Source organism: Petromyzon marinus, chromosome 51 (genome assembly GCF_048934315.1).
Source record: "Petromyzon marinus isolate PM22_M1 ecotype Great Lakes invasive population chromosome 51, UKy_Petmar_22M1.pri1.0, whole genome shotgun sequence".
Classification (NCBI taxonomy): Eukaryota; Metazoa; Chordata; class Hyperoartia; order Petromyzontiformes; family Petromyzontidae; genus Petromyzon; species Petromyzon marinus.
Window position 1 is genome coordinate 11,219,332 of NC_133717.1, and position 19,169 is coordinate 11,238,500.

A 19,169-nucleotide genomic window follows, 5' to 3' on the forward strand; every position below is an offset into this window, starting at 1 on the left:
TGATCTCCGTGGGCTTCCTGTAAAGGTTCTCCAAGACCATCAAACAAAGGAAATAAATAAATACATTCCGATCGGTCACGAACGATTGAAGTCAAGCACTGCTTTAGAATGCTGCCCAAAACCATAAAATGTGCCGAATTCAACCGAGTGAGGCTCTTACCGGTCGTGCCGTATGTACTGAATGTGTGTTGAACTTCTTTCACACCGTACGGAGCCAACCGTACTAATTGGAGGTGCGGGGGAAGGACAACAAACTGAACGCAAAAAAGCAGTTAAAAATAAATTAGTTTTCAATCTCGATGTAAAAGTGCAAAGCTCCAGTGGCTCCCTAATATCGGAAGGAAGAGCGTTCCAGACGGCCGCAGAAGCGCGATGCATTGACCGTCTTTGTTCGATTGGCTAGCCAAAAGCCGCTGCTACGAGGATGAGCGGATTTCGCGTGATGGCTGATGCTCCTTGACGAGATGGACAAGCTATTGCAGATTATTGGTGGCGAGCATTGTGTGTGCAATGAGCGAGAGCGTATAACATGCCAGTTTAGGTTTACAGAGAAAATGTAATAAATGGCAAACGCTTGGAGTGAGGCTTGAGGGTTGAGCGAGCGAGCGGGGAGGAGGATGGGGACCGCTAAAGACCCATCCGAGCAGACAGGTGCGTTGCGTTGGGGCAGGGAACCTCTGAGGCACTCTTTGTTTAGCCTCAGACGTTTGAGGCAACCGGAAAAAAAAAAGTTAACCACGGAGAAATGGAAAGAGGTGGTTGTTGTGGCAGGGGGGGGAGGAAAAAAATATTGGTAAAATTTCAAATGAATCCCTCTCTGTGTGGTACAGGGTATATGTTTTGGAAATATGTCTGGCAAATTGACAGTTGCCAGGAGTTGAGGCGGAATCCTGGTTAAGAGTTGTTTCAAAAGAACAAGCGAGGCTTTAATAAAGTGGAATTAAAAGAGGCATGTACAGGAGTTTGGCTCTAATCCCTCACGATGAGGGCCAGACCTTGAGCGTGCTGTTCCGTCCGTATTTAAACAGTAATCATGAATGTTATGGGGGGGGGGGTGAGAGGTGTCTGTGTGTAACTTAGAATACTTATTATTTGGTTCTTTCGGTAAAGTCACGTAGATAGAAAATATAATAATAAAAATTTAAAATAATCAGGCGGATGACGACCACTTGCGTTGCGATCTAATCATCGTGAGTTTTTTTTATTTTAAATTTTTAATTTATTTATATAATTTTTTATTTTATTTTCGATCTATATGACTTTACCGAAAGAACCAAGGAATATGAATTCCTGCAGGCACGAAAGTGTTTAACTTAGAAGACTGTCGCGGTGCAATGGTCAGCGTGCTGGGCTTGCAATCCAGAGGTGGCCGGTTCGATTCTCTCTCAGCGCAGCAGTTGAAACGATGGTGCAAGTTCCGTTAACCGCCCCCTCCCCAACCTCTGTCTGAGCCCGCAATTTTAATCATGGGCACTCCAAGTGTCTGTCCGTATGAAGCAAAAATACTCATTGAAGGTTAATTTGCTCAAATATTCCGATGCAGGTCCCGACTGAAAAAAATAATATCGTGTCATCGTGAGCGAATACTTTTACAGCACGTTACAAGTTTAAATTATTATTATGATTAAAACGACCTATAAAATCAATGGTGGAGCTCTGGCGTTACACGATGCACCGCCATGTGTTCGACGACACAAAAAAATTGGTATTTACATAGCACCCAAATTCAACCTCATGCCGCTGTACAGAAACATTGCGCATATTTTTTAAACATCCATGCACGATGTGCGGTATGCGACGCGTCATTGCGAAACATTTTACTGCGTGAAGCATTGCTACACGCTGTACTGTTGCGCATTGTAACACGTGTTATCATTGCGTTACGTATCCCACGCCGTCCTGTCGTGCGTTATGTATTCTCATGTACCGTTATGTGCCGTGCCGTCACGTCGCAGCGTGCTCTGGAGCAGTGCCAGGACAAGCGGCACTGTGAACTTCGCCTCCCTGGCAGCCCCCTCAGCCCCCACGGCCGCCCCCCTGGGCCCCATGGCTGCCCGTCGTCGGTGGCGCGGCACTCCTTGTCCTACCGCTGCCGGCCGAGTGAGTCCCTCACCCCAGGCCGAGCGCAGAGAGCATTCGCACAGACGCAAATCCACGACTGAAACCCTCTGCTACCTTTACAGCAATCCTAACACGGATGCTAACCCTGCACCCGGGTCGAGTATTTAAAGTTTTTTTTAAGTATTATATAACTATTATAAAACTTACTCTTGGATGGCGCCACGATGTGATGGATTCGCACACCAGACTTCCAATTCAGAGGTCACCAGGTCGATTCGATCTCCCGGCATGGCAATTGAAACAACTGTGCCATTTTTTTGAATTCCCCCGCCTCTGTCCACCTAGCGTCAGTACGAACGGGTCCGGCACAGTTAGCCGATTGACACGTCGCACGTGGTGGGGTAAAGTGTGGGTTACTGCCACTTATTTCAACACATCTCATCAACGTGGAAGAGTGGGCCAAAGTACGCTCCTCTGGAGTGAAGGCCTCTTAGTGGAGGCTTTTTGCCCAGGTTGGTCTGAGCAAGCAATTCAGAATCAGCATTTATTTACACTGGAGGAATCCGATGAGCTATAAAGCTCTTTTTCACAGATGTCCAGTAAGCAATTCCAAGGGCTACACCTTCTACCTTCACTTTTTTCCCACCCTCACCCTGACATCGATCGCAGTCTTGACCTTCATCATGCCACGCTGTAGCCGTGGACGTACCCTTCCCCTCCCACCGCCCCGCACGTCGAGCAGGGTGCGCGCATCCGTGGTCGCGTGCCTTCACGCCGGGCAAGGCATCACCGGGGCGTCTCAGTCTCTCGTGGACCCCTTCTGCCCGCAGACGAGTACCAGCGCAAGGTCGCCTGCGAGGAGGACTGGCTGCAGCTGCGCTGCAAGAATTCGCGGGTGGTGGCGGTGCAAGCCGCCACGTTCGGGCGATCCATGGACGGCGGCCTCGAGTGTCCGTCGCCGCAGGCGCGCGCCTCTGACAGCCGTGAGTTTGGCGAGGGTGCCCGACCCCGCGAACAGTATCGTGCAATCCTTACCGTGACTATTCGCAGTTTTGCCATGCGACTCAAAAAAGTCAATTCATTTTGTAACGTTATTTTTATGTGTACTAAACTAAAATAATGGGTTTTTTTACCGGGTAAGGCCCACTGAGCTATGTAGCACCTGGAGACAAATCCGCGATCACTTTATTATCGTCTCTTGTGCTGCAGGGTTTACATGGCCCAATTATGTACTGTGTAGTTATATCAAAGGAAATAATGTATTGTTACACATAGGATCCGTTACATATAATGTTTGTAACCTTAAGCATCGATTTTTAACCGATGCTGCTGCAGTGTAATGTTAGCACATCAGACTTGCAATCCAAAGGTCGCCGGTTTGATCTCCCAACGCGGTAGTTGAAACTATGGGTCACCCAGCCTCTGCTATCAACCCAGCAGTATAATTTGGTACACCGCAGTGTACAATCTGGGTATTCCCACCTCTTCTAAGATATCTGGCCAGCACGTAGTAGGCCAAATACCCTTTAGAGTAGGTCTCTAGAACGCCCTGTATTGGAGGCCCTTCTACCAGCAGTCGTGCGAGACAGGAATTGCAGGGCTGGGCCTTTACCTTTTAACCGATCTGTCGATGCATCTTTGCGTGCCTAATCGTGATAGCTCATGGACCTTGGGCAAACAAAGTCAGGCCCTGGTGCCGCTCCTGGACCTGGACAGGGGAGTTCCTGGGCCAGCGGAGCCTGCTTTACATTGATTGTAGATTCGATGCAATACCTCCACCCCGTGTCCATGTGTGTGGGGAGCGGTATTCGAGCAGTCAGCAAGCTGCGTTATGAACCCGGTAATCTGGGTTCGATTCCGGCTCACGGCCAACACCAGTGACAATTATGTGAACCGGACATGGGCTTCCCCGAGGTCGATTCGGCTTCAAATGAGCACCTGGTGCAGTATGTAAACATCGCCACTGGGGAGACAAAGGCGGCCGGGCGTGATGTTGGCTACCCACCCCTTCGTATAGCAATGCCGGCCTTCATAGGTGCTCGCGAACAGCATTTGCCCCAACCGTCGTGTCAGGCTATATGGGGGGGGGGGTGGATCTTTGTCTTTGCAGAGTGCCAGTCTCCGGAGGCGCTGGCTGTGCTGGTGCGGAGGTGCCAGGGCCTGACGAGCTGCAGCGTGGAGACGCGATCGGGAGCCTTGGGCAACCCCTGCCCGCCCGGCGTGCGCAAATACCTGGCTGTGCTCTACACCTGCGGTAAGCAAGGTCCCTCCACTTTCCTACCACCACCACCACCACGGTCTCACCTATAGAGAGGTAGGGAGAGAGGTTGCTAGATAGATGGAATAGACCGGCTTGATAGATCGATTGATAAACGGATGTTAGATAGATGAATAGAATGCATGATTGGTTAGCCGCATAGATGAACTGGCGGACAGATGTATATGGATCAATAGAAATATTGGTCGAGACATTGATTAAAAGGGTGTATAGATAGACGCAAACTTTCCATCTTTGTCGGAAACTTTGCTAAATCAAGCTCTGCCCTGACCCTGCTCTAACCCTGTCCACTTTGGGCCTTTATACAATTGTGAAATGGAAGGTGGTGGAATTAGCTGTGTATTTGCATGCTGAATTTATAATGGTGGAACAATGCTTGTATACAAAAGCAGCCATCGTTCCACCAAAAAATATTCCAGAATTGTGGCCAAAATAGCAACGTGAACTGTGCCATGCAAGTCCTTTTATTAAGGGATACCTGAGTATAAAACACATACAAGAAAACAGCAAATAAATTCCACTTTCATCCCAGATTGTTTTACTAATAATGCCGAATGACTTAATCCACATTGGAGATGAGGAAGCAGGAAACGATGGGGCATGACGGCTAGGATATTGGAAGCCCTGAGTTACTTGTGGGACAGCCCAATCAATCAGATCGTCAATCAGAACACCAGAATGTATCACGAATTATTTTATCACATTATTCATAACCATACAGTTCTGTTCTACCATACCAGAGTTGCAGCAGGGGACACAGAACTATATAATCCAAAATATCTGTTTCATTAATGTCATTTGAGCTTTTATGGTTTCTAAATATGCTTACACAGCAGCTCATTGTGACATGAAGGCCATTTAATCGGCGGGTCATTCTCTTATAGAGGGATATGTATGAGAAATGTAACGTATTTAAAGAGAAAGGCTCAGTTTATACGGAGCTCTGTGTGTCCCGACAATAAACATTTTTCAAGTCACGTAGAAATGAAAGAGTTGAAGTCATTACAGAAATGACACCAACCCAGAAGCCATTTAAAACCTCGATTGAAAACTAATTTCTTTAGATCTGCTTTTTACGTCTAGGTTTGTTGTCCTTCCCCCGTACCTCCCATTAGCACGGTTGGCTGCGTACGGTGCGAAAGACGTTCAACACACATACATACATTGCGCCACAATTCAGCAAGGCACCCGCATATGCCACCAAGGCTGGGAATTACTTTTTAACGGCACTTGGCCCTAAATAAATAAATAAAACTCGCCAGCACTCGGGGCGGGAGGGGAGGTGGTAATACCATTAGGGCCCTCTCGCGAGCCTTTGATGAGCGCCGTTGGCCGTTGTTGCCAGGACTCTGTGTTCACAGCGCCACTTTTTTTTTGTTACAAGTGCCCTGTTTGCTGACGACTCTACCGCCCACGTGGCAGTGGGGACTGCACGGGGCTCTGGACAATCCCACCGGGCACTGCGGGGGGCGGGGGGGGGGTTAGCCCGTGCAGTTGCGGTCCATGTCTGTTCTACCCCCCACCCCTCGCTCTCTTCTCGCGAGGGGGAAATAAATCCAACGGCGTAAATGGACTTGCGGTTACGTAATTAGCTGCCCATTAGCAGAGTGCTCACAGGTTTGGACAAGTAACTCGATTAATTTACGCATGCGGGGCGTGGGGCACGGACCGACCCTGCCTGGGTTTGAAGGTGTACAGCGTTTGTATGTATTTATTCTAACACGATTTTGCGTTCCCGTTAGAATTGATTGACAAGGTGCATTTTTAGAGCATTTAACTGCTGCTTCAGCTCTAAACGCCTTGAATGTGTAGTCGTACTTAATGCCGCCATGTAATTTGACTTGCATTTTTTTTAGGATAAAGTAATGTGCTACAGTAGATTTCTTTTAGATTTGGAATCTCAAGACGCTGTACAAAAATGACAAATGCAAAATGAGTCCAGTTGGTTTATTTGCTTAAGCTATGGGGTTTTATTGAATGTCCTTTTTATTCAGAAAAGCCAAACAGGGTCGAGACTATTTTAAGAGGAACCTGCACTGAGACGTTTGATCAATTTAGTTTCGTGAGTGTTTGGCATATGGAAGGAAACCAGAGTACTTGGAGAATACCCACGCATACGAGGAGATAACTCAAGGCTCTGCACAGATCAATTTTAAAAATCCATTTGCTGCCTGTCTATCCCCTGGCTCTCTCACAACCTTGTGGGTTTGGGAGTTAAAAAAACAAACATTTTAAAACTATTTTTATTTACCAATGAAGGCCCATTGAGTTTTTTTTCCGGAAACAACCTGGCCACAAATAATAGCGCAACGAAGTGGCTTATCATTGTATGCAAATCTATAGCAGCCAGCCACTCCATACGTATGTGGATTCTAAATGTGGAGGGAAAAAAACGGAGGACTCGGAGAAAAATCAACGCGACCACGGGGGGGGGGGGGGGAATGTAAACTGGTGGTTGTTTAACAGTGCTCATTTATCCTGGCAAAATAGCCGCGTGGTATGGTTTTTATTTGCAGGGGGGGGGGGGGGTTCTTCCTTGGGATGTTTGGCCAATTCCACAATAAGCGTTTGAGCTTGAGTAAAATTGACATGTGTGAAAATTATTTGTCTTAACATGTCACTGAGTGATGCCTGCGTTCAGTACCAGCAAACAGCATCGAGAGAATAAATAGATTTGCATTCAAATATTAAACTCGCTGCTTACCACTCTTCTAAGTAGCTTATATGATAGACATCTTCTAGGAGAGCAACCGTCAGCACTGAACTTGCAGACTGAATGTACACATGCATATATTTCTAACAAAATAATATGTATTCATATCATGGGATATTTGTTATCATAATAATGACACGACTAAACTATAAATAAATAACATTTGTCAGTCTTGGTCAGTCCACTTCTGGACGAGAAGCTCCCTACACCGTTCGGGTTGAGTTAAAAAAATATATATTTTACATTTCTCACGTGCCAAAGTTGTTTTTGTGCTGATTTCTATTTCCTTTTTTAGTGTCATTTATTTGATTCAATTAGTTTCCATCCTTTTTGGTGACCCAGATCAAATAGGACTCATCCTGCTGCTCACTTAAAAAAACATGGGACTCATCCTGGTCTCTTCAGTTCTCACGTGGCTATGAAACTCTGCGCAGCGTGAAATCGGACAAAGCAAACCATCACGAACGTGTGCCCCACAGTCCCGCGCAGGGTGTTGGACGACCGCAGGCCCCGCGGAGTGCGACTCTCCAGCCACTCGCGCTCACTGCCGGAGCCCCGAGCCGCCCCCTCCCTGAGCCGGGAGTCGCAGGCAGCACCGCCGGGGCCCGCCGGCCGCGGGCATCCGCACGGATACGCAGTGCGCGACGCGGCGACGCACTACTCGCCTCCCGGTTGGTTTACAACAACAACAGTAGCAGCCGCCGCCACTCGTCACTGAGCGGCGGTGACGTCAACCACGGCGCTTGTGTCAGGCCAGGTGCACTCCGAGGGCCACGTCGAGTTGTCGAAGGCTCGCCGACCGGAGGTCACGGGACAGGCACAGGTGTCGTGGGTTGACTGACTGTGATGACTGGCAGATGCACCACCCCGTGTCTCCTACTGTGCCACACGAACTACACAGGCAAAAACAAAGACGCCTCCCAGGGTTAGCCTGCATAAGCTGTTGGGGCAAGTGCTGTTAGCGGGCATCTATAAAGGCCAGCACAGCACACGAGGGGCTGGTGTTGTGGCCGGGATCAATGCCCAGCCTGCTCTGTCTCCTAAGTGCAGATGTTTACACACTGAATTGGGTTAGGGTTGCCACCTATCCTGGTTTTCCTAGGATTGTCCTCTTTTTGAGGTAACTGTCCTGGGAAATCTGTAACTCTTTACAAAATATAAACCATTCTCAAGTTGTTTTTTTTTGCCATATGTGCTCAAGACGATGCGTTTACAGGTATATTTCCCCTTTACCGGTATTGTGAGATATTCTTCTTTTTGTGATATGTCCCGGTTCTTTGTACCTCAGGGGTCGCGACCCTTTACCAGGTACTCAATGAAGAGCCTTCAGTTGAGAACTGAAGGCTCGCAAGAGTGAGCTGGACTCAGGACCTAGTATGGGTTTGAAACCCAGAACCGGTTGGTTTCCAGATATAAACTAAACTATTTAGAACTAAACTTTGTTTTATTGTAGCAGGTAAGGCCCATAGAGCTGTACAGCTCTTTTTCAGAAGCAAACCTGGCCACAAATGATAGCTCAAGGAAGTGCGTTATCACGTGGAAATTTTTAGCAGCCAAATCCTCTAAACTCATGTCTCCAAATGTGGAGGGAAAAACCGGAAGACCCGGATAAATATCCACGCGACCACAGGGAAAACATGCAAACTCCAAATATACAGACATCAGGTTCAGGATCGAACCGACGGCCTCCTGTATACTAGGCAAGGTAGTTAACATCTCGCCCCCGCGATCATTCGCGACTGACATGAGCTTTGGCCAGGAATCAAGCACAGATCACTGCTGCACCCCCCCCCAGAATTAATCCGGAGAATGTCTTTTTTCACCGCGTGGGTGCAGCTGGCCTCATGGAGCTGCAGAAGGAGCCTGCAGATGGTCCGAAGTACTCGGAGAGCGACGATGCGGACGTGCCCACCCGTCTCAACGCCACCGACATCTCTCCGGGCGCGGCCATCATCCTCAACACGCTTGCGACGTACAGCTACCTGTCCAGTGAGACTCCCCTCGCCAAAGACAACATCACAAAGATCCCCCCTCCCCCGTATAGCCTTAACAGACTGTTGGGGCAAGTGCTGTTAGCGAGCGCCTATAAAGGCCGGCAGGGCATACGAGAGGGTGGGTGGCCAAGACCACGCCCGGCCGCCTTTGTCTCCCTTGTGGCGATGTTTACACACCGCACCAGGTACTCACTTGAGGCCGAGTCAACCCAAGGGAGGCCCAGGAACCGGTTTAGATACTCGTCAGCGGTGTGAGCCGTGAGCACAGCGTGCTAACGGCTAACACTGTCCAGCGTAGCGGTTCAAACAACTCCCCACGACAGTGAATTGACGAAGCGCTGATTATTAATGCATTACATTATGACATATATATATCTCTCAATGTTGCTATCTGAGCGAGCCGCGGTATCTACGATTGACCCCTTCGCTCCCCGCGTCCCGCAGAGCACGTGGAGCGGGCGGCGCTGGTGTTCGTCTCCTGCCTGTGCCTGGGGCTGGTGCTCACGCTCGCGGCGCTGGTGGTGCGCGTGCACTGCCGCCACGACATGCGCTCTGTTAAGGGCGGCGCGCGCGCCCGCGCCTCCCGCTCCGATGGGGCCTCCGACGACAGCGACTCGGACTCGGACTCGGAGTCCGACTCGGATTCGGACGGCGGTGGCGGCGGCGGGATCGGCGGTTCGACGTCGGGCTCGCACCGCTTTGCGCGGCGCTTCGACGTCACGCACAATGTGTTCACGTCGGCCGAGGAGATCGAGATGGCGCACCGCATCGAGGAGCGTGAGCGCATCCTTAACGAGATCTGGCGCAACGGGAGGACCAATCCCATCGCCACCACCAGCCTCAACCGCTACTATTGACCGACCCCTTGACCTTTTCTTCGCCGGGCGAAGGCAAACAGCGGCGAGGCACAGCTTTGCAAACACAACGGCGCCGGCGGCGGAAGGCCGGTGTTCCGAGTGTGACGAGCGATGGGCCGTGTCCCGCAATTTTTCGTCTTCGGAGAGTCCGGGATGGCCATTGTGTGCCTGACCTTGCGGTTGGCTGTATGGACGCACAGCACCGTGATGCATCTGCACCTGTGTGTCTTGCAGAGCAGCGAGTGAAGCAATGAAGACGACCTTGAGTTCGCATTGTCTTTGAGATTCCCGACTCATACATTGTCATGGATTGTAAGATTCCTGACTTATAAAATCATCATGGAAAACAAGAAGTTTTATTTTTATATTTTGTATTGTACACGTTTTACTTTTGTCGCGAACGCTGTGTGACCTGGTGCTGTAAATGAAACGTTATTTGCACACTTAGTGGTTTTGTAAAAAAAAAACTAAAAGAGTTTATATTTCTGTTTTATTATTACTGTTATCAGCCAAAGTGCTGGGTTTTAAATGCTGTTCTATGTTAATCGTGTGCGCCTGACTTTAAATGCAGAACTTTATCTTGAACGACGAATTAAACAAAATAAACACTTGCAACCAAAGCACGTGGTTCTGGGCATCTCACCCTGCCTGCCATCGAAAGGATCAGAGCAGCGCTTGACGCAGAAAGACCATCCTCGTCCGAGCGTACTTCTCTTACAATCCACTGCTGCATGCCCCAGGGCCTTGACAGACATTTGGCCTCGTTGCTCACTCACGACTGTTGTTTGTTCATTCTTGACGGTTTTTTGCTTAAACTCTAATTACCCTATATTTTTACTACCGATGGGAAGAAAGGGGGCAAAGAAAACAAAAGTGACCCCGGAAATGAAATAAATAATAAACAATTATCCAGGGCAAACCGCAGCTGTGGAAACGCGGCTTAGCACTCCGGCTAGGCCTGACCTCGAGTTAGAGGGGCCAAAGGGCAACTGCGCGATTTGAGCGCGCCGTTGCTTGATTACGTGTAATTGAGTTTTATCGCTTGAGCCAAGTGGCTTTGCGCGGCTGTGCAGCGGCTTGGCGCGAGAAACAATTGCTGTGGGCCCTCGCAGGGGCTCGGTATTTCGCTTGTTGCTGCCCCATGTGTGTCAATTTTTTTATCACTGTTGGTCCACTAGCGCTGCACAAAGTGTCACAAATGCCGCACACCAGCGCCGGCGATGTTTTTGACCCTTGGTGATCTAATACAAGGCTCTTGTGCATTATCGGCGAGGTATGGTTAAGTCACGTGCCGTGCAAGGCATGATAGGCGGAATGATCCTGCTGTCACAATCGTGCATCTTGCCTTCTAGGAATTATCTTTTTGCGTGCATTATTATAACTCTTATTCGTTTCCAGCCTGCACTAAATTTTACTGTCCGATGAGTTTATCATCATTTACAGAAAGTGATGGAATTGGTGCGATGTTGATGCCATCTGCAGATTTTTTTTATATTGGTGGCAATGACGCAATGTGGCAATGTTAACGCATGTCACCCATCATCGTAAGTAAAACGATTTCGTGCTTGGATTCTCTTACTGAATCCCGTGGCAGTTCTTGATTTACGACGCAAATACCAGCCAGCCTTTCCCACGGCTAGGTGATGTAGCCCGTGCCTCAGCGACGTGGGAAAAATGACCTGAAAATGTCCCTTAGAAAACAATAAACACTATTGTAGGACCTTCACTTTTGGTGTACGTACAGAAACGTAGAACATGCATCACCATTACATGTGCACTTGGTCATTTGGCAGCTAATTTGGGCACCTTTAAAAATACAAAAAAAGAGGTGTTCTTGAAAATGCCTTGGGACTTAGGGCACCTAAGAATCCCCATGACCTTTGCCCTGTGAGTCTTTTGGCAAGGGATCACAACTGTTCCCCTAAATCATTTGAACAACTTGCCTAATGGTTTTCACATGCCGATGAGAACTTACTGGTGTTCTCTATCAACCGAAATGTCTCGATTCATGTTTTTTTTCTGCCAAAATCCAGTGTGAGGGAAATAATTATTTTTTATATATATTCAGGGACAGAAAGCAGCCCTCTTTTACGGTGAAATGTTATATATATATTTTTTGTTCCGTCGTGTATATATATTTATTTTATAGAGTACTCGCTTGACAAAACTCTGCAGCATTGTCCGTAAGTGCATCGCATACCGAACTTCATATTGCTCTTAGAACGTGATGCAAAAGGAAAAGGTCATAGATGTTTTATATCGTACATTTTATGCCTGGCTGCTCAGGGAGTGTTTTTGAAAATTGAATAGAAAGAAAAAAACCACAGTGTAATTACATTTTCGCTTTGCAGGTATTCCTAAAGGCGGCTCAACAACTCATGCATTAAACTGCCCATGTCGCGTCGAAATTATATGCACTCGTGATGAGTAGACATGGGATGATGCATCAGGTCATCGCGTCACGTCGATTCTCATGCTCAGGATAACATCGAACTCTTGTGTGGAAGAATCTTTATTTTCTATTCGTAAATGTTGTATGTAATTGGTTAATGTAATCAACTCTGTAGTCATGAGATGCTCTAAATCCATGACAATTGTATAAAAAATATATATAGAATTTTATCGAATTGCGACCACCGAATCAAGACACATCATCAAATCGCGAGGTGATCGAGGGTACCAATTGTTACACGACTTTGATTAGCATACATTCGTTTAAAATTTCGCAGAGGCACATGAATGGTCATTGGTACCAGAACAGGCTTGACCCTACATGCGTCTCTGTCTGCCTTGTCCGAAAGAGTTCCCCCAGCACTTGCGCCTAAATCTAATCCCCTGCTGGATTATGGTCTTGTAACCAGTTGCATTATATTCCTTTAAGGATATTTCCCCTCGGTTCACACTGTCACTTAAGATATTAATGTCACTTAAGATAGTGTGTACAACGGACCCGCTGAACTTGAACATCTGCATGAAGCACCTCCACCTCAGTGCACCCGTCATGCAGGGCATGGTGGTGCAAACGTTTAAGAGTCCACCAACGTACAGACATGAAAAAAATGAAGAAAAAAATAACAGAGCATGAATGGCTCGGAACATTGGCTGCAAGAATATCATCGTGTAGTGACCTAGGCCTAAATTTTTTGAGCTCATGCAGTGATGCCTGCAATTCCACAATGCGGTACTGGCAATTATGTCTCATCACTGCCAAGCATTCCGTGCACAGAGAGGGCACTTAGTGCATGCGAGCGAACCCGCGGCAAACTCCAATTTCCACTCGCCGCGTGGGCAGATTGCCTACGCCGACAAAGCTCATTCAAGTATTTCCCCTCGCCGCATGGATGTCACAAAATCATTATTGGAAAATATACACTGTAATATCACGACCCCCGTGCAGGTTGTTAAATGAAATGATGATCATTATAACCTCCGGCTTATGAACCATCAGCGGCACTTCATCAGTCAGTAAAGATGTCCTTGGCCCAAGGTGCGTTGGCTGAATGTTGACTGGACTTTCTCCTTGGGTTGCTGACTCACTGCCGTTGTTGCATTCGTGTTTCATTTTATGGCAAGTGATGAAAAACGACAAAGTTATATTTTTATTAAGAGGGGGACGCTATTATGTTGCTGTTGTCTTGCGGGGTGTGATTGTGCATTGAATCGACGCTTGAGAGTGCATCAACATTTTTGCCATGGTACACATTAATTTGAGTTGACCGTTTTCCCCTGCTTCTTCGTAAGCATCGGTGCATTGAATTCCGTGCATGGTCAACGTTTCGTTGCATTTCCACACCGTGCACTGGTATCGCCTTGCCATAATCAGAGACTTAATTGCGAACAGCCAATTTGCCAATTCCGCATGAAAATAGATCTGTTACGGAAAGGATACTTAGCAGCGGGATAGCATGGAGAGCTGGAATTTGTGAAAGTAAATTGGACTAGCTGTGAACTAAATTGGAATTAATTAAATCTTGACTTAAAGCTTTCGTGACTGCAGGAATTCATATTCTTTGGGTCTTTCGGTAAAGTCACGTCGATAGATTAAAAGAAAATAACAAAAAAACTACGACGTTTCGATCGCAACACAAGCGGTCGTCATCAGGATAAATAATAAAATATTTTTTATTTAAGTAGATTAAAAAAACGCCACTTTTTTCAAACTTTCTTGCTGTGGTTTTCACACCTGATGATGATTGCTTGTGTTGCAGTCGAAACGTCGTGAGAATTGTATTGTTTTATATTTATATTATTTTATTGTTTTCCTTCTACGTGACTTTTCCGAAAGAACCAAGAATATGTCGTAGTATTTTGTTATTTTCTTTGAACCTTTCTACGTGACGTTACCGAAAGACCCAAAGAATATGGAATTCATTCTTTACATAATGACATGGGGGCTGTATCTGTGTGTGTTTATTACACAAGACGGTGAATGGTCTTCTCACTCCACGGCCTGGGTTTGATGATTGTGGAACCCTATTGCTATTGCACCTCAAGGCTGTGCTGTTCACTCTGCCCAGAAACATGTTCTCACCCGTAGCATCCACACAGTGAGCCATTGTACATGTGCAGCCCTCTGTCAATCCACAGTGGGAGGAGGGCTTCCCCATGCCATGCAAGTATTTCGACCAAACTTTACCACGCTTGTCGGTGTAGGTTGGTGAAGGCAGGGAGCACAGAAGTACGGTACAACATTGATTTGTTTTTCTACACTGCCCACAAACTTGCCCTGCAGAAGCCGATAACGACCTGCTGTGCAAGGTGGTCATCCATCCAAGCACTGGCCAGGCTCAACTCTTCTTAGCTTCGGAGATCTGATGAGATCAGGCACATTGTGGGTGATTTGGTCTTAGACAATGAGTTGCTATTGGTATTATACTGTATTGCAATTGTGTGCAAAGCAAGAGTTGTAAGCGTATCTTTTTTCATGACCTAAACATTTCAAAACGTTGTTTAATGTTTATAAATACGGCACATTTATGACGTGGTATGGTTTTTTTTGTCGATCATGTTTATGCATATCCTCAGCAATGGATCCCCTGCGTGCACTGACGTGAAGTTGCTTTTACAGCGGCAGTATTTGCCTCAAGAGGGCATGCAAAAGTGTTCATGCGAAATGACAAATGAAACTTTTGGCAGAGAGGTCCAGGATTCCTCTGGGCTCATGGCCGTGGTAGATGGGGTTGTCATGGCCTGGTGTTGACTTGGGCTGAGAGGTCAGGGGTTAAGGGCTGGAGGTGGGTGGGTGGCTGGGGACCGAAAGCACCGGTATCAATCACTCAGAGAGTTTAGCTGGCGCTGAAATCCCTTTCATCGATCATTGTCTGTTCTTCTAACACCGTCCATGCCTTGAACAATTTCACAATCGCCACTTCTTCACTATCCACGTTGGTATCATCTCAAGGGGGAATATATAACGACACTTGGATCTATCGATTAAAATCTATTCCTGTGCTCGAGATACGTGTATCGGTTTCGTGCGTGTGAGAATCGGTTATTTACGATTTATGAAATTTAACCTCTAAAACAAAAACTGGACAAACGAGGGTTGAGAGGGAGAATAAACAAGATTATAAATAAAAGAGACGAAAAAGACTGGATGCTTCAACGGTGACACACCGAATCGTGACGCCGAATAGTGACTTCATCAAATTTCTGCCGAGGGGGCTGGGGGGGGGAGCGGGGCTGAATCATCGCGTGCCTAACTCGCTACGTGATGACGGGGGCCGCGATACAACTTGTTTTACACGTGGCACAGAATGTGAAATGTATTACCACCGTCGTCGCAGACAAATGCTGCTTTTAAAACTAACAAATAGGGCGGAGCCCGAGCGCAGTGATTCGCTCACTGCGCTGTGAACACGGTGGCCTGAATTCAGATCCCGGGTGTAGTCATCCAACAGTGGCGATTTATATCTGAACCAGTTCCGAGCTTGGCCCCCCTTAAGCAACCTGCATTGATCAGCATAGTGAAGTATGGCCAAGCAACATCCCTAACCAACACAAACATGGGGAGGCCTTCGTCCAGCAACGAATTGACAAACGGCTGAAATGTATCGCGATTTTTAAAAATAAAACTACGCATTGTCACAAGCTAACATTTATTACGATGGCCCTTCACTGCGAAGGAAGAATAGCCATTACACTAAAAAAACATTAGTTTAAAGTATTGCACCAGGGCAGCGTTGATTAATAATGGTGTGATAAATAAATTGGCCTAACCTACGTCAGTAGTTTTATTTTCTTCTCCCCCCAAAACTTAGTGACACGAAGTGATGGCTCGAAGCTGACATTTGAGGAGGCAATTAAGTCCACTTTGCTATTTGTAGTTTCAGATGATATATCTAGGCGATTGATTTTGCAGTCAATTTCACAGAGAAAGGCAGATGTTGATCTAGAGGGCATTCATCGCACTTTGCAGACAGCTGAAGACATGTGTTATACGTCTGTATCCATTTGTAATCGAAGTGTGAACATTTATCATTTCACTTTTTTGAGACAAATATTCACCTGCACCCCCCCCCCCCCCCCCCATCGTATTGGAAGCAACCTTCCAGATAATCTTACTCTCACAACTTCTCACTGATGTTACTACATTGTAGACTCGTTGTGCGGTAGCAACGTCTGTGTCCAGGTGGGCAGGTTTTTTTTTACCAAGATATATCAGTCGTTTGGATGGAGTGGTGCTGCAGTGGTTTGCACAGTGTACGATGAATCCGGCCACCTGAGTTTGAACATCAGTGGCTCGTGATATCTGAACCTGTTCCTGGACCATCCCCTTCACCAATCCACATTTGACCAAAATGGTGAAGTATGGTCAAACAATCCTCATGTCCAACATTAAACTATGAAAAACTATTTTATGTGACCAGGCATGGCACACTGAGCTCTTTTTCAGAAGCGACCTGGCCACAAATGATAGCCCAATAAAGTGGCTTATCATGTGGAAATTTATAGCAGCCAAATACTCTAAATGCATGTTTCTAAATGTGGAGGGAAAAACTGGTGGACCCGGAGAAAAATCCACGCGACCACGGAAACTCCAAATATACAGGCGTCGGGGTCGGGAAGGAACTCACAACCTCATGTATACATGACTTGGGGAGGTCTTTATACATCATGGGATTAATAAGTGGATACAAATTACTATTCAGTCATAACAATGTTATGTATGGTGGTAATCAGACGGAGAGTGAATCATGGCCAAATGACTTAGCCTTTGATGGCTTCTCACTGGTATTTCACATCAAATGTAATAGTACTGTAGATATATTTATTTTACAAGGATACTGGCTTAAAATCGTGAACATTTACAGGAATTAACGTTGGTCATATTACTAATATTCCTTTGAAATCGTTTTGCAAGCCAAAGGTCTGTTTTTTACGTATGCTTAAATCACTCCTTTTCTTTTTCATTTTAAGCCAACCAAAACAAACGTATTAAAGATGTCTGTTTAAAAAAAGTCGATTAAATTACCACGATTTTAAAAGCCCTCACTCACATTTATCTTGGCTTGTATTGCCTTATTCACCCTGTGCTCATTAAAACACAGCAGAAACATCAACTCAGCAATAATATGTATAGGGCATAATCCCCACGTATTAAAACAAACTTTAACACAATGTCCATGGATGTCTATAATTGTTTGCGAACCTAATGTCCTTGCACGCGGCGTTATTGGTTCGACAGAATTACATCACCGGCAGCCTTTAACATTCACTTAACTTTTGTCATCACCATGGTTTCCATGTATATGAATCCAACACCTTTCAGAGCTCCATGGACCCTGGGAGAGAAGATTATTCAGTGGGAAATGTCCTGCACAGACAACTTATTCAGCAGGTGGCGTTATAGCATTTTACTCTGGCGCTTCCACTGTTAAATTGCATTATTTCTTAGGTTTTTCCGACGTTGAGTTATTTTCACTGCCCCATCAAGGTACAACTGATCATACAAGTCTTGGCTCTTGCCTATTCATCGTCGTCATCATCAGCCATGGTCGATCCACTGCTGGATGAAGGCTTCCCCAATTCGCCGCCATCTGTCACGATGTAATGATCCACCTCGTACCTGCACTCGAGATGGATTCACCACTCCCTCTTGTCAGTCAGTCCATGTTCTTTCGGATATGTTCCATTCATTGGCTGCCACTTCACCATAATTATTGATGACCTGCAATCATTTATTCTACCTATGTGTCTTGCCCAATGCCACTTTTCTGAATAATTTGAATTGTCATAAAGCTGCGTATGTCTTCTAATCCATGCTTTCCTCCTTCTCCGCGTAATTCTAAGCATGGAGTGGCTTATCATGTAGGGCATTTATAGCAGCCAAATACTGGAACCATTGCTGTTCAAATGTGTTCAGAGTCGTGTTGGAAGATGGGTCGTAAACGACGTCTTAAATGTGTGTCGCAAATAAAACTGGACGTAATGTTCCCAAACTTTAAATCCCAAATTTTTACTGCCATTAAAAAAATACATAAAATAAATAATTATTTGGGCTATATTCTATTGAATATTAATGTTTCACAAATATGTGCTGGGAATAAAGATGGGCTTAAAAAATACGGATAGAATACAGTAACAAACCCACACTTGCTCCAATATAGCATGATGGTGAGATGATGAGGGCATAATGCAGAAATTTATATTTTAACTCAATAGTCTCTTGTCTGCTGTGGAGAATATTACATAGTTCATTTTATTTAACCATAATTGCATCACACGGTGTGCTTAAATAATTTGCTGTTTAGCAACGGTTGAAAAAAAATAGTGGAGCATTTCATACATTTATGAGTATATATAGTGTTCGTATGCGACAATTGGCTTGAAACACTTTCGATACGGAGGGCAGTGCTGCACAGTCAGCACCAATTAGTGTAGGAAACTGCCCGTTTCAATAAAGTATGGAATTCTGGTTTTGGGTTGCAATGTGTGCTGTGTGGTTTGTGTTTGTGTATGGAGCAAGTGGCTGTCTTACCATCTGGTGGGTGGATCACAGAACAGCTGTGGTGTGACTAGTCAAGGAAAACATGACAGCCAATTGTAAGGACAGGTTGTATCAAATGTAAAAAGACTGCTGGTTGCTCACGTTAAAATAAAATCTCTGGAACAAATGGGCTTATGTGTTTTGTGGACCTAAACCATGCAACTAATCGCCAGGCCAAGTTGGGTCCCAGAGTCCGTCAACATTTTTCTGTAATTTGTTTTAATTTTCCTATTTACTAATTGTTATGCTTATTAAAAAACAATTTGTAGTCTCAAAC

General features: G+C 46.0%; 1 protein-coding gene across 1 annotated transcript in view; it reads left to right on the forward strand.

Annotated features, from left to right (window-relative positions):
- Positions 1-15,359, forward strand: part of LOC116953419 (protein eva-1 homolog C-like) — a 65,060-nt gene extending 49,701 nt beyond the window's left edge. The window contains exons 3-8 of the mRNA XM_032973607.2: positions 1,956-2,100; positions 2,892-3,044; positions 4,172-4,315; positions 7,532-7,723; positions 8,889-9,041; positions 9,491-15,359. Coding sequence (XP_032829498.2) covers positions 1,956-2,100; positions 2,892-3,044; positions 4,172-4,315; positions 7,532-7,723; positions 8,889-9,041; positions 9,491-9,903 — 1,200 coding nt within the window. The 3' untranslated portion in view covers positions 9,904-15,359. The remainder of the gene's footprint in view (positions 1-1,955; positions 2,101-2,891; positions 3,045-4,171; positions 4,316-7,531; positions 7,724-8,888; positions 9,042-9,490) is intronic.
- Positions 15,360-19,169: the final 3,810 nt, after the last annotated feature.